Genomic DNA, 16,733 nt, shown 5'->3' with positions numbered 1-16,733 from the left:
CTCTTAAGTACACTTAGTGGAGAATCTTGGATTAGTGGGATAAACCATAGCTGACACTCACTAATCATAATTAGTGAAATTTTGGCTCCACAAATTTAAATTCAAATTCAAATGAAATTTGAATAGAAATTCAAATTTCCCTTCAATTTTATGTGACACTTAGGCTTTGAATAAAGGACTTGTGTGTGCATTTTGCAACTTTGATCATTTGAGAAATTAGACTTCAAAGTTTATACCTCATTCTCTATCTTCTCTGTCTCAAAATTTCATTCCCCTCTCTCCCTCTCCCTCCACTTATCTTCTCCTACCTTCAAGCTCTTATCCATGGCTTCCTATGGTGGTGAGCTTGTTCTTGACTTATCTTATCCTTGAAGTGACGTCTCCAATCACTTTTCCTCCTTCTCCATTCCGTTGTCATTGATCTTCAAGAAGCAAAGAACTTCATTGACGAAGAAGATCCAAGGCCTACAAGCTCTACATGGAGCTATATTAGTTGTCTCATCTACCTGGGTAACATGGACTACTCATCAAGCATTGTATCCTTGTTGATCACCATCTTCTTGGAAACTATATCCCAAAACTTGAATCCTTTACACCTTTGGAACATGTGATACCCTCTACCCCGCACACATATATGTAATAAACGAAATATAAATGCGGAACTAATTAAAAGCTCATTAAACACATAGTATATAAAAACATTTTCAAGGGTAAAAGGTTCACATCCACTTCTCAAGTATCGAAATAAAACTAGCCCAAATAAGGAAATCGAATTTTCTCGGCTCAAAACACGTTGTCCAAGTTTATGAAAAGGAATTCAGCTGATAGCGGAAATCATAAAACAACTACATAGTTCATGAAATTATAACATGTGATTTAAAAGCCCCATGCCCCGATGTCACATCTATCAAAGCATTTCCCTGAGAAAGGTCAAGCCTCTCCATCCCCAACATGATCATCATCATAGGCTGGCTCGCCTGAAATAAAATGGTATTTAGCCCAACCACAAACACACACCGAGAGTGAGTTATCACATTTCTGGAAATATTTATCAAATAGCTCCATTTAATACATCATGGAAATATTTATCACATAGCTCCATTTAATACAATCCACGTCACTTCACCACATTATCATTTAAAATTTATTTTTCAATTACCCATCACATTACACGTGAATCACACACTTGACTCAAGAAGTAACAACACTCACCAATTCCATAATAAACAATTCACAAGTGTTATGCAACAATTATACTAATATTCAAGCCTATATGCAATGTGGTACCATGTCAGTGAAAAACAACACCTGGGCGCCTAGGAGTACATAACAAGACATGCCACACAATGGGTTTATCATGTCACTCTCACTAACTAAAATCATAAGGTGACTAGTCATGGTCACTCTATTTTGCGAGAATACTCCAACCATATGGAATCAACATAAGCTTAAAGGAGCACTTAAATCGAGTGTATTTACCCCCAAGGCCTAGACTCTAAAGAATCTGTTAGGGTCTTACCTTCTTGATTCAGATCTAACCCCTAAAACAACTTTTGCGCGCAGACACTGCTCATGAATTAATAATACCTACAATCTCACATTTATTTTCAAACACCTTTAACACATTGTACTACAATTTAACACATTATATTAATGTGTTTAATCCTTTTTATGTACTTATATATATAATATTTATCCAATGATACGTTTATGATTACTGTTATTATTAATTATATATATATATATATATATATATATAGTATTGCATGTAATTGTACAGTGGTATGTTATATATATTTGTTAATAAGTCTTGAAGTTAGATATGTTATGTTATTATTATTATATATTTTTATCTAATTGTTAAGTATACTTTGTAATTAGTTAAATTGTGAGATGTTAAATTATAGACATGAGATATGGTTGTGAATGCGTGTGTGATTAATACTTGAAGTGATATTACTTGTCTTGTGAGCTATGAGTTATACAATAATCCAACCAGTGTTTAGCTTGAGAAAAGTTTTTATGCGCAGTGTTAAAGGAAAAGTGTAGGATTTCTAGTTAGGATCTTGAAGGGTTAAACTGTAGCGCAACTTGTTTAATGTGTTTGAAATATAAGTGTGAGGTCGTGGATATTGTATAATTCATAAAGAATTTCTGCATGCAAAAATTATTTTAGGGGTTGGACCTGAATCAGGAAGGTGAGGCCCAAACTGATTGGAGTCTAGGCCTTAGGGGTAAAGACACTCGGTTTGAGTGCTCCTTTAAGCCTATGTTGATCCCATGTGGTTGGAGCATTCTCGCAAAACAGAGTAACCCTGACTGGTCACCTCATGATTTTACTTAGTGAGAATCACCTGACATACCCATTGTATGGTGTGTCTTGTTATGTACTTCTAAGCACCCTAGTGTGGTTTTTCACTGGCATGATATCACATTGCATCTAGGCTTGAGTCTTAGTATAATTTGTGCATAACGCATATGAATTGTTTATTATGAAATCGGTGAGTGTTGTTATGCCTTGATTGAGTGTGTGATTCATGGGTCATGTGATGGGTGATTGAAAAATGAAATTTAAATGATAAAGTGTTAAAATAACTTGTATTGAATTAAGTTGAGTTATGTTATAAATAGTTGTATAATGTATTTTTGCTTATGCTTTTATTTATCCGTATTTTATTTAGAAATGTGATAACTCACTCTTGGTGTGTGTTTGTGTTTGGGCTGATTGCCATTTTGTTTCAAGTGAGCGAGCATGTGATGAGTTCCATGCTAGAGATGGAGAGACTTAGCCGGTGATAGGGATATGCTTTGATAAGTGTGACATCAAGGCATAGGATTTTACTTCATATGTTATAATTTCGTGAATGATATAATTGTGTTATGTTTTCTATTTTATTTTTTTTATATTTATTCAGAATGAATGACTTTGTCTTGAGCCGGAATAACTTTATCTTTTATTTGAACAATTTCCACTATGATTTCACTAAGTGGATGTGAACCTTTTACCCTTTTGAATTGATTTAAATTAAATGTGTTTTAAAAAAATTAATTTCGCCTGGTTTTCTTTCGTTTTATTATTATGTTTAATAAAATTTAAATAAATTCTATATGATTTTATTTCCTTTTATTATTTATTTATATTTGTGAGGATAGAGGGTGTCACATGTATGACATGCCATTATCAAACCTCAAGTACTTGATCTTTATGCCTGCCTAGTTCTCCACCTCAGCCTTCCACAATTTAAATTTCTCAAAGACTTTAGATTTTTGTTTCATGAAGTACACCCAAACCTTGTGAGAAAAATCATCAATGAAGGTCACAAAATAGTGAGAACCACCCAACGATGAATATCTAGTAGGACCCCACAAATAAGTATGCACACAATCTAGAATTCTCTTGGTGATATGCTTTTCATCTTTGAATTACACCCTGGTCAGTTTCCCAAACACATAATACTCACATCTTTAAAATTTAAATTAAAAAAAAACTAAAAGGAAAGAAAAGTTGACTTGAAGAAAAAAAAAATTCTTTCTATTTTCACTCCTTTCAAATGGATCCTTAGGAATAGAAATAGGTTAAGGCGTTGAGAAAAGCCTATAACTTAGTTTATATCAAGGTTAGGTTAGGCTAAACTTTTTTAATAAATAAACTAGACTAAAACTTTTTTTATAAAAATCTATTTGGTTAAAAATGTTAGGATTTAGGTCAGATTTGCTAAAAGGGTTCGATGCAGTTCCAAGAAATTAATGTTGTTACCTGTTAATTTGAATTGATTAGACTATAGTTTATCATATAGTGCATAGTTGTATTGCTCTCTTTGGGATCTGAAATCTCCTTTGGATACGGCTACCTTTGGACTTTTAATCTAAGTTCCTTCGACCAAAAAGAAAATATGGTGTTCATGTAACATGTTTCCCACTGATGGTTTAGAAATAATACAGTTTTTTTTTCCTTCTATATCTTCTATTATTCACTCCTTCGTCTTCCTTTCTTTGAGGTCCGTCAACAATACAACCTAGCGTTATATAAATTCCATACAGAGACGGACCAACAATTGTTTTTTTGGTTGAATTTCAATTTTAGTCCTCTTATTTTTTTTTAAATCTATGATTTTGATTTTCTTGATTTTTAATTGTAACATTTAGTCTCCCTAATTTTATAATTTTTTATTTTTATTCTCCGAATAAATTATTAACTGATAATTATGATTATTAGAGATATTAAATTAAATAAAAATTCTTAATCATTAAATTTTTTTAATAAAAGACTATTAATTCTAATGTGGTGTTAGTGTCACTGGAGTTGCATGCAGTGGTGAAGATAGAAGAAGAGATGTATGCGGAGAAATGAGAAGTGTAAAAAATTAAGATAAATAATTTTTTATTTAATTTTTAATAATTAATGATTTTCATTAATTTATAATTAATTTAATAACTCAATTAATTAGAATTATTTGTTAATAACAAAATCACAATTTTTTAAAACTACCAAATGTTACATTAAAACCTAAGGGACCAAAAGCATGAATTTAAAAAATTAGGGAGACTAAAATGACAATTTAAGCTTTTTTTTTTGTCACGGACCAACAATTTTGGATATTTAGAATCAAACAATACTCCTTTTGTTCTTATTTAAAAGACCCAAATTTAAAATGATGTTTATTTTTTTATAAGACCTAATTATTTTTAGATTAGAAATAACCTTCCTTAAAAGAAAAAAGAGAATCCATTGATAAACTACTGTGAAGTCCGGATACGTGAAAAAAGGAAAAGTGTCGGTGTCGCACCCGTATCCGACACCGATACTCCACGGATACGGCCGGATAGTATCCTAGGAGTATCCAAAAAAAATTTATTTTATTTTTATTTTTTAAAATACAAGATACGGCTTAGATACGGCTTCCTAAGGCTAGACACAGCTTCAATATGACTCCAATACGGCTTGGATTTAAACGCAAAAGCTTTATTATTTCACGAAACCCATTTGCTTCTCTTCTTCTCCATGCTTATGAAGCTCAAACCCATTTTCTTTTCTTCTCCACACTATGTGACAACTGAAAACAAAGTTGCAAAGTGATTATGTTCCGCATCGACATGGTTCTTCTTCCTCGTTGATGGTTTTGCAAGCCATCTTCAACGGCGCCTTCTTGACAATGAGTTCTTCTTCAACAACTCTCTTCATTGGCAGTTCTGCAAGCACTCTTGTTGTCGTCGATTCTCGCCATCATCAGTTCCCATCATTGTTGTTTCTTGTTTGTGGGTGTGTTTGTTGTGCTGTGAAAGATGTCTCGTATAACAGAAATGTTTGCATCTTCAAAATATCAAGATGACCATGCTCCACTGTGGTCATTTGTTACAATAAAGGAAAAGATATGAGATGGGGGTGGTAATAGGCTGTGGAGTTGTAATTTTTGTGAAAAAGTTGTCAAAAGTTCATACTCTAGGGTTAAAGCACATTTGCTCAGAATTTGTGGTAGTGGGATTGCTACTTGTTCGAAAGTTACTGATGCATATTTGGTTGATTTGAGGAGGGTTTGTGAAGAGGCTGAAAACATATTAAAGTCTAAGAATGTTCCTTTACCTACTGACAAAAGGACTCCAACACCACCAACATTACCACCAAAAAGAAGAAAATCAAGCAATATAGAGAGTGCGTTTAATATTGAGGATAAGAATCATCTTAGAGCAGAGATAGTAAAGATGTTTTTATTCTGTCGGCTTGTCATTCCATCTTGCTAGAAATCCACATTTTGTTAGTTCTTATTCATTTGTTGCTAACTGTAATCTAAGTGGGTTTCTTCCTCCTAGTTATAACGCATTGAGAACTAGTCTTTTACAACAAGAGAGGTCTCATATTGAAAGGTTGCTTCAACCTATCAAATCTTTGTGGAGTTTAAAAGGAGTTACATTGGTTGCAGATGGTTGGATAGATGCTCAAAGAAGACCTTTGATAAACTTCATGGCTATATCTGAAGAAGGACCTATGTTTTTAAAGGCCATTGATGGGTCCAAGGAGTACAAGGACAAACATTACATGTTTGACTTATTAAAGGATGTAATCAAGGAGGTAGGGCCACAAAATGTAGTCCAAGTCATAATTGATAATGCTCCTGTTTGTAAGGCAGCTAGGTTATTTGATAGAAGCTGAATTTCCTAATATTTTTTGGACCCCTTGTGTGGTTCATACTTTGAATCTTGGAGTGAAAAACATTTGTGCTGCAAAGAATGTTAATGTTAATGAGAATGTCTTCAATGAATGTGGCTGGATTGCTGAAGTAATTGGCGATGCTTCTTTTATCAAGGTTTTCATCATGACTCATTCAATGAGATTAGCAATATTTAATGAGTTTTCTTCTCTTAAATTGCTTTCAATTGCTGAAACTCGTTTTGCCTCTATGATAGTCATGTTAAAGAGATTAAAATTGTTGAAACGTTGTTTGCAAAATATGGTCATTAGTGATCAATGGAATAGTTATAGAGAAGATGATGTCAGAAAAGCTACACATGTAAAAGAGTTGATTTTGAATGATATATGGTGGGATAAAGTTGATTACATCCTTTCTTTCAAGGATCCTATATATAGCATGATTAGAATATGTGACACCGATGCTTCTAATCTTCACTTAGTGTATGAAATGTGGGATTCTATGATAGAAAAGGTGAAGACAACCATCTATAGGCATGATGAAGTGCTAGAAAATGAAGTTTCTAGTTTCTTTGAAGTTATTCATGAAATACTTAATTCTAGGTGGAGTAAGAGTTGTAATCCACTTAATTGCTTAGCTCATTTCTAAATCCAAGGTAATATTTTTATATCAATTTTTCAATAATGTGTATGGCTTAGCTTAGCTCTTTCTCAACCATAGTATGACTAAAATGTATACATATATTTTTTTTATAGGTACTATAGTGATAATTGGCTTAATGAGGTTCCAAATAGTGTTCCTCCTCATAGAGATGATGAACTTTCTAGCCAAAGGAATAAATGTCTTAAGAGATATTTTCCACATGTTAATGTTAGGTCAAAAGTTTATGAAGAATTCTCTAAATTCTCATCTTGTGCGGGTGACTTTGATTCATTTGATTCAATTGAGGATAGATGGGCATTAGATCCAAAAACTTGGTGGGTGATGCATGGATCCTCTACACCTATACTCCAAAAGGTTGCTTTAAAGCTTCTAGTGCAGCCATGTTCTTCCTCATGCTGTGAGAGGAATTGGAGTACATACTCATTTATTCATTCTTTGAAGAGAAACAAAATGGATCCAAAGAGGGCTGAAGATTTGGTTGTTGTGCACTTTAATCTTAGGCTTTTGTCTAGAAAAGAGGAAGGGTATAAAAAAGGAGAGACAATATTGTGGGACATTAATGGAGATGTACATGATCCACTTGATGATAATGCTGGAGTTCTTGAAATGGCAAATTTATCTCTTGATGAGCCAGATTTAGAAGCTATGCTTTTCTTAGATGATGGCAATGGAAGAGAAGAAAATGAAACAATTAGAGTTTGACAATAATTTAGTAATTTCTAACTAGTAATGATACTTTGATATAGGCTATTGTATAAAGCCAATACTTATATGAAAGCTGTATTTTTTTATGTGAAATAGGGTAGAAACGGTATTTTTTGCTTATGATCACAAGTATGTCTTTTTGTAAATTGTGATCATTATATGAAAGCTATAAATTAATGACAAATGAATGAATGATCAAAGTATTACAGGCGTTTGATGTGATTCAATCTCACAATTTGTTTGTTTTTGTTGACTAATTGATATGCTATTATAGTCTCACAATTTGTCAGTGTCACTATCTCTTTTGTGGTTGAGGATGACACCCTTAATGGAGTCTGTCCTATAGAAGAGAAGAGTGATTGCTTGGAAGGAGGTCCAACTATGAATTCTAAATTAAAAGAATTAATATCACATGAAGGTATCATTTTCTGGTCAGACATAGGTGAAAATATCCTGTCAAAAATTAGATTTAGTTGGTACTCATTGAGTTTGCAATATCCTGTCATTTTCTGATTCTAATGATTCTTTCTCTGGTTTTGTCTAGTGACAGGAGATGTAACCAACATAGCATTGGATCCTTTATTCATGTTTGTTTTCCATAGCATTGGATCCTTTATTCATGTTTGTTTTCCATTTGGGTGTTAATGGTGTAGCTATTGCTCATGTTATAAACCTTAGGTTTTCTTGATTTGATGGTGATTTATGTTATTTGTTGTTTTACAAAGCTGAATATGTATCATATGGGGCTGAATTAATTGTGAATTGAATATGTATCAAGTAATGACTTGCTGCTGAATTGAGCTACAAGGTGGAATGAATCAAGTGGATAAATTGGCTATCTTGTCATGAATTTGGCAAATTTATATTAGATTACTTGATTAACTATATATTATGTATACTACTATGTTGTAATGGAATGGAGGTACAATTGTTGTTATCAGTGTTATGAAATGCAATTTAAAATCATGACATGATAATGATTTGGTTTCTAAATTCTATTTCTGAAATAAGTTTTTCTGTTGTGTATCCTTTGTTTTTTTTTTTTACTTTGTTCTTGCTTTTTTTTTCCATGAATTGCTTCCTTTTGTGTTCACATTTTTCATATTTTTACCTCTGTTTTGAACATGCAGCTTCATATCAAAATTCTAAATCTTAAGCTTCATATCATTTTCTAGTCTAGGCAACATTGACATTATGTCCTGATTTTTCATGTTTTATTTTTTAATATGAATTTGAAGCTATTCCAATAAAAAATCTAACTGTTCTAGAAAAAAAAATCTGAAACTATATATAACTTTTTATATATTTTATTAACGTATCCAAGACATATCATATCTTTAATTTTAAAAATTTATCGTATCTCTGTATCTATGTCGTATCGTATCCGTATCGTATCTTGTATCTAGGCTTTATAGATAAACTATTAGGATAGACAAGTATTAATGACAAAAATAATTTTAAAAAAAAGTTATAAATTTAAAAAAAATTATTACTATCAATTAAATTAATCACTTTTCTTAATTTTAATAAATTATACATTTATACTAGATAATTGGATTTAATATATAAGAAGTATCTCTTATTTCCCAAAAATATGAAGACTAAGTTGAAGATGGTGAAACTTAAACGACAATTTAATACTTTTTATTTTGACAGACAATTTAATACAATAATAGTAAAATGTTTGAAATTGAGTGGAGACATGGGCCCTTATATGGCTCGATGTAGGTCCGCCACAGCTTCCAAATAAACAGATTGAGTTTAAACCGGAACTGGAGACCATGCATTTTCATTCTAATTTCATAACGAGAAATTAGATATTTCTACAAGTAAGACCAACGCAAGTTAAGTAGCACTATTGATTCAAGACTTAAATACCTGTATTTTTTTTCATTTTAATCCTTATAAAATGTGTTTATTTTATTTTTCATCAATTCCTGCAGGTCTGGCCTTTTCCGAAGCTGATGAAGTGTCGATTGAAGCAGTCCGTGTGATTCAAAGCATGAAAGAATAATCTTTCAGAGAAATACAGGAAAAATACAGAGTAATTAAACAATGTTATCAGTCCATCGGTGACATAGACATTTAATAAATAAATAAAAAAACTTCAAATTCATATTCACACTTTAGGTGCTGCAAGATCGGGCACATGAATGTTTAATTTTGATATACAATGTGTAAAGATTTTTATAATATCATCTATCAATGAATTAGATTTTAGAAATCACCTTAAATATGACTTTTAAAGTAATTACAAGAAAAGTCAACAATTTACAATTTTTACCACATGATTGAATGACAATGTTTACACTCTCGATGTATTCCAATTAAATTCATGTTTATAAACACTATATTCCTCCAGACTATTTATAGCAAAAATATGCAATTTCTTCAAGTTAAAATTCATTCAATAACAATAGCAACTCGTACCTATGATCTAGAACTTCCACCGTGATCCCTCTCAACATGTTCCACTAGGGCCACCGGATCTCGAAATCCTCTACTACACTTTGGACAAACATCAATTGTAACCTTTGCTCCAGATCGGTTGCGACTCCTTTCATGAACTTTTTGCACATGGTCAACCAAAGTAGTAACTGAGGAAAACTTAGCACCACACTGAGGGCATTGCTCCACTTGACCACTGCTATGGCTCTGTCCAACCCCACCCCTTGCTGTCTGCCAGGAACTTAACTTTGACACACCAGCCTCAGCCGAAGCTCGAACGTTAGAAGCCGCATTAAGAAAGCTTGTACTCCATGAGGTTGCACTTGACTTGGGTTTGGACTCCTGCTTTTTACTCCCATTCAAAAGATTCATGAATGAAAAACTTGATTCCACCTTTGTGGGACCAGGACATTTATGATCAGGTCCAAACCGATGCTTTAAACAATGCTCTACTGTGCAGTCCCTGCACTTAATTGTGTTTGAGAATACTAATATCACTCTGCACCCAGGGACAGGGCATTTTTTCTTCTTTGTGACTTTCTCATAATTCGATGGGTCGCACTCGGTGTTGACATGATTCTCCCAAGTTATGTTTGGATCTTGATCAGGAACTAGGCGAACTCCTTTGGCACAAAGTGGACATATAACTACTGTGACATCTTGCTTGTCAGCTTTTGTACACTGATGTTTATTATAACTTCTGTGGTCCAAACAATACACCTGCAATAGATTTGGCTGATATAGTTAGGCCAAACAAAAAGCTTTTAAACTGAACAGAGGTACAATACTAATCCATAATTCCATACCTAGACAAATTCCCAGAATGTCATCAGGCAAAATCACTAATCAGAATATTGTTTCTTGCATGAACCCAAGAAGTGTAAGTGCTTACCAGAATTAAATAAAAATGATTAATACATAACCAAAACTGAAAATCATAAACAGTGGCGGAGCTTTACCCAAAATTGACTTTTGAGGGGTACAAAAGTTTTTAGTGCAGTTCCAATATTTAGAAGTTTAAAACAAGATAGCCAAACTTAAGAGATTACAAAAACTTGTGGAACTTCTGCAAACTAGACTCATAAATTCATAAGAGTTTACATAGTATAAAGAGTTATATTAAAAATCAACCTATAAATGACGAATTTGGCTCCTCTAAAGTGAAGATTCACTTTAGAAATTAGAAAATAAATTGCACTAACAAACATTGATTGAAAAATCAATGGTTCAGAATTCTGATAAAATCAAATACAAATAGAACAATAGATTTGAAGAAATTTTTTTATGGTTTTGTAAGAATCCCGAAAATTTTCACTATGGTTTTGTAAGAATCCCGAAAATGCAATCAACAACAACAACAACAACGCCTTATCCCACTAGGTGGGGTCGGCTACATGGATCAACTTTCGCCATAATGTTCTATCAAGTACCATACTTCTATCCAAACCATTAATTTCGAGATCCTTTTTTATAACCTCTCTTATAGTCTTTTTGGGTCTTCCTCTGCCTCGAATTGTTTGTCTTCTCTCCATCTGGTCTACTCTCCTCACTACAGAGTCTACCGGTCTTCTCTCTACATGCCCAAACCACCTAAGTCTATTTTCCACCATCTTCTCTACAATAGGCGCTACTCCAACTCTCCCTCTAATAGCTTCGTTTTTAATTTTATCCTGTCGAGTCTTACCACACATCCACCGCAACATCCTCATCTCCGCTACACCTACTTTATTCTCATGTTAGCTCTTGACCGCCCAACATTCTGTTCCGTACAAAATCGCCGGTCTTACCGCAGTCCGATAAAATTTTCCCTTTAGCTTGATCGGTACCTTTGCATCACATAACACCCCCGATGCTTTTCTCCATTTCATCCCGAAAATGCAATCAATCAGAGAAAAATGGAGATGTTGAGGCAAATGAATATAAGAGAGTCAATGGATAAGAATGAAGTATTTGAAGGTGCATCAATATATTGCTCGCTTTTGATATCAAGCTGGTTTGTCATTCAACCTCATTAAATTGAAAAGCTTTGAGAATATGGTTGTAGTCATTGGTCAATATGGGCCACATTTGTCCATTCCAAGCTATCATGACATCGGAGTTCCACTTCTGAAGAAGGAAATTGAATACACTGAAAATTTGATGAAAGGCCACAGGGAGCAATGGGTCAAGTATGGTTGTACTATTATGTCCAATGCATGGACTGATCAGAAACAAAGATGCATCATTAATTTTTTGGTTAACTCTCAAGCTGGTACAATGTTTTTGAAGTCTGTTGATGACTCTGATTTTGTGAAGACAGGTGAAAAACTTTTTGAGTTGCTTGATGCTATTGTGGAGGAAGTTGGAGAAGAGAACGTTATTCAAGTTGTAACTGATAATGGGAGCAACCATGTTTTAGCGGGTAAGTTGTTAGAGGACAAAAGGAAACATATTTATTGGACTCCTTGTGCAGCCCATTGTATTGATTGGATGGTTGAAGACATTGGGAAGCTTCCCTTGATAAAGAAGACAATTAGAAGGGCAATTAATCTAGTTGGGTTTATCTATGCCCATTCTAGTACATTAAGCTTGTTGAGAAATTGTGCAAACAAGAGGGAATTGGTGAGACATGCTATTACTAGATTTTCCACTTCTTATCTAACCTTGGAAAGGCTCCACAAAGAGAAAGCTAATATTAGAAAGATGTTTATTTCTGATGAATGGATCTTAAACAAGTTATCTAAGGAGCCTAAGGGGAAAGAAGCTGCAAAGGTAGTGCTCATGCCTTCTTTTTGGAATAGTGTGGTTTACACTCTTAAAGTCATGGCTCCACTTGTCAAAGTGCTTCGTCTTGTGGATGGTGAAAGGAAACCAGCCATGGGCTATATTTATGAAGCAATGGACAAGGCAAAAGAAACAATTATCAAGTCTTTCAACAACAACGAAAGCAAGTACAAAGATGTGTTTGCAATCATTGATAAAAGATGAAATTGTCAACTTCATAGACCATTGCATGCAGCTGCCCACTTCTTAAATCCAGAGTTCTTTTATGACAACACTGATTGCATTAAGAAGTTGGTTCCACAATTTGATGTGCAACAGAAAATTCTAACTATGTTGCATCTTTACAAGATTGGTGCTGAACACTTTGGTTCTAAGTTTGCAATGGCTCAAAGGAAAATTCATTCTCCTAGTAAGAAACTTTTACCAAATGACAAATACTAATATTATACTATTTTTTTTACGTATTAATGTTACAATTCAGAATTCTAAGTTATGCTCTTGGTTGGTATTGTAGTATATTGGTGGCGAATGTTTGGGTCACAAACTCCAAATTTGCATAAACTAGCTATTAAAATTTTGAGTTTGACTTGCAGTACTTCAGGATGTGAAAGAAATTGGAGTGTATTTGAGCAAGTAATAGTGACAAAACTCTAACTATGCTTTTTAATTCTTATTTAATTTTGATGGTCAAGTTTTATTTGGAGTGTATTTGATATTGAGATCAAGATTTATTTGTTATGTTGTAGATTCCTTCCAAAAAAGAAATAGGCTTGAGCACAAGAAGTTGTGTGATTTGGTGTTTGTCAAATACAACCAACAATAGAAGCAAAGATATAATGCAAGAGATGAAATTGATCCAATTTCTCTTAATGATATTGATGTGTGCAATGAATTGCTTGTGGGAGAGATGGATGAAGATGATGATAATGATGCTGGAAATGATTTAGTATTTGAAGATGATGATGCACTAAATTGGGCAACTGTGTATGAGGCTTCGGGGGTTGGAGAGTGTAGGATGTATACTAGGTGGAAAAAAAGGGAAAGAAAGCAACCAACAAGTGATGGGTCCTACTGCGGCTGCTGCCCACACTTCTAAAAAATGGACAATGGTTGTTGGATTTTCATCAAGGAAGCAAAAAGCAGTCCAAGAAAATAATGAGGATCTAGAGTTTGAGGATATTGAACTTGAATCTGAAGAAGAAGAAATCATGATTAATTTTGAGGCGTCTGATGGAGAAAAGGGTGAGGGAGATACTCCACTACCTTATGATAACAACGAAGAGGATTATGTTGGAATTGAAGAAGATGATTAGAGCCTCAACCTTTACTTTGCACTTTGCATTATGCTATTATCCTTTTGTTATTTTGAACTCTTGAATGAGTTTATTTGGTGTTGGTTATTATGTGAACTCATGAAACTCTTTTAGTTTATTTGAATGTAATCCATTGTTTTTTTAATTTTTTATTTATATTTATTTTTTATCTATTGTTTTGTTAATATTTATTTGTGTGTGTGTGTGTGTGTGTATATATATATATATATATATCTATATACATATATATATTTATTTTTTATTTTTTTTGTCCGCCATGACGTCCGTCATTTGCTGCTACACTATCCGTCATATTTTTACGGTGGATTGTTGGCTTTCCGCCATGAACCGTCATCCGTCATTAAAAACATTGTTGTGGGGTCAATGGAGGAAAAATTACATTTGATTTCAAATGTTGACTCGCTTCTTGACTCAAGAGTTTACACGGTTTTAATGAGTTTACATGTGTTTACATACAAAAGAGTTTGACAATGAGTCAACATGCTAACTAGAATAGTAAACTCATAAGAGTCTTATGAGTTAACTCAAGGGTTTAACAACAATGGTTTAAAACATTAAAACAGCCTTTCACACCTAAATATATATACTTTGGTGATACTTCTATATAGTGGACTTTGAGGCTTGTGGAAATAAAAATAAGAGCAATACCAAGATGCAATTCCTTAAGTGCTTTTGGTGTCATTCTCACATTATAATTGGGGTTTCACATTAGTAGCCAGCAAGTAATGGTTGGCACTTGGCATTAGTTACAGAGGTAAAGTGAAACTTCAATATCAGTCTGAAAACAACACCTAAAAAACTTCACCTGTTTTATCCTAAAAATAACCATAAGCTTAAACAATAAGGAGCCAATCATTCCCATCGTTTTGGTCTCCCACTCTTATCAACCACTCTCCTTATCTCTTGATAGGTGTTTGGATTAAAAGTCAACACACAAAAATATGCACGTTTTCTACATGCTAGTATATATAGCTTTATGCATAAGTGTGGCCAAAAAATGCGATTTCAAGCACCATTAGTTTATAACTACTTTTAACCTAAAAAAAGAAGTTTATAACTACTTTTAACCTAAAAAAAGAAGTTTATAACTATTTTTATCGTCATTCCAAATTCTCGAAGCCATCTCTACAATTTTCTTGTATTGTTTTATTATGCACCTAAGTTGGTTAGTACAAGTACAACAACTAACCAACTTCCCATCCCCACTTCAACACAAAAATAAAAATAAACCCATCCTTCCATAGCTTATCATTTCAAAAGTAACTCATTTTCGTCGTTTTAGTTCCTACAAATTTGTGTAAATTTCTACTACTGGGAAAAGAGATTCTCGCCCAATTAGCTACTAACTATGCAATCAAAGTTGATATGATGTTACAGATCAAGCGCAAAAGGTTATTAAAAATTAAAGGAACAATTTTATTCATACTACTTGATGAATAGTCTATGTCCCATTTTTCATGATGATATAATCACTTTAGCAAATTACAACTTTAGGAGTATTTTAATTAACAAAATCGCATGTTTGGGGGTATAATGGAGATTGAGATTGAGAGAGGAAAATGGAAGAACCTGGTCGCAGCAATCGCAGGTGAAGGGCAAGAAATCGATGAGCTTGCAATCCGAGACAGCACAGTGCTTTCCCAGATCTGGGAATTCCGGAGTACCCATTGAACACACTTTCAAACACAGCCTTAAAAATGAAATTGAAATTAGCTTAATTAGGGATAAATGGCGAAACCCTAGAGAGAGAAAGAGAGAGAAGTTAGGTGGGTGGGAATGCAGAGTCGCCGCCTCGTCGGAACTGAGAGGGAGTCTTTCTATGCTGACCTTGACTGACCCCCTCTCCCTTCGCACGCTCCACCCACGAGATGAAATCATCACAATCTAAGTTATTTAAATATGTGTAATTTCTTTTTTGATTTTTTTTTCTAAAATATACTTTTAATCTTCGTGAATATAAAAATATCTAAAATTCATTCTTTCATAATTTCTAATATGTTTTTTATTGTTTCAAAATTAAAATATATAATTTTTTAGCTAGATGTTCAGTTAAATTCATAACTATAATAATTATTTTTTGACACGCATAACTGATATTTATATGATATTTTTTAAGTTAATTTTATATATATAATTGATGTAAAATGTAATAATTTTTTTATTAATTATGCATATAAAAAGTAAAATAAAACATACAACTAGATTAAAATATTTGAATCTTATCTCGAGTCAAAAAAAATAACATTTCAATGAAATTAAAAATATACTTAAACTTTTAAGAGATGAAATTCAAATATTTTTATAGAAGATGAAATATATATTTTATTTTATTATATGGAAACTAGAAATTAATTTTGTTTTATATGATTTTCACCTTAGCTTTTCTTCACAGACTTACCGCTTTAGGTGGAATCAACCATAAAAATTAAATTAAATCTTTTAAAAAATTAAAAAATCTAATTGAACTAAAAAAATATTAAAAGACTAAATTAAATTAAAATAATAAATTAATAACTAAAAAATTAATTTGATCATTGAATAATAATATAAAAATTATTTATACTATTAATTCATATATTATTTATTTTAAATCAATTATTATAAAATATAACAAAATTATTATATGTAATAAACAATTTTATAGTTTCATTTACTATTCTCTTGTATAAATAAA

At 32.7% G+C, this 16,733-nt stretch overlaps 1 protein-coding gene across 1 annotated transcript; it reads right to left on the bottom strand.

Annotated features, from left to right (window-relative positions):
* Window positions 1–9,777: 9,777 nt before the first annotated feature.
* Window positions 9,778–15,923, bottom strand: LOC100794037 (zinc finger AN1 and C2H2 domain-containing stress-associated protein 16). The gene is made up of 2 exons (XM_003535855.5): window positions 15,629–15,923; window positions 9,778–10,682 (listed from the first exon to the last, which is right to left on the bottom strand). Exons 1-2 carry the CDS (start codon window positions 15,725–15,727, stop codon window positions 9,945–9,947), a joined length of 837 nt encoding a protein of 278 aa, XP_003535903.1. The 5' UTR covers window positions 15,728–15,923; the 3' UTR covers window positions 9,778–9,944.
* Between the last annotated feature and the right edge of the window lie 810 nt (window positions 15,924–16,733).

This window comes from Glycine max, chromosome 10 (genome assembly GCF_000004515.6).
Source record: "Glycine max cultivar Williams 82 chromosome 10, Glycine_max_v4.0, whole genome shotgun sequence".
Taxonomy (NCBI): Eukaryota; Viridiplantae; Streptophyta; class Magnoliopsida; order Fabales; family Fabaceae; genus Glycine; species Glycine max.
Note: the sequence above shows the minus strand (reverse complement) of the source record. Positions and strands in the feature narration are given on the sequence as shown.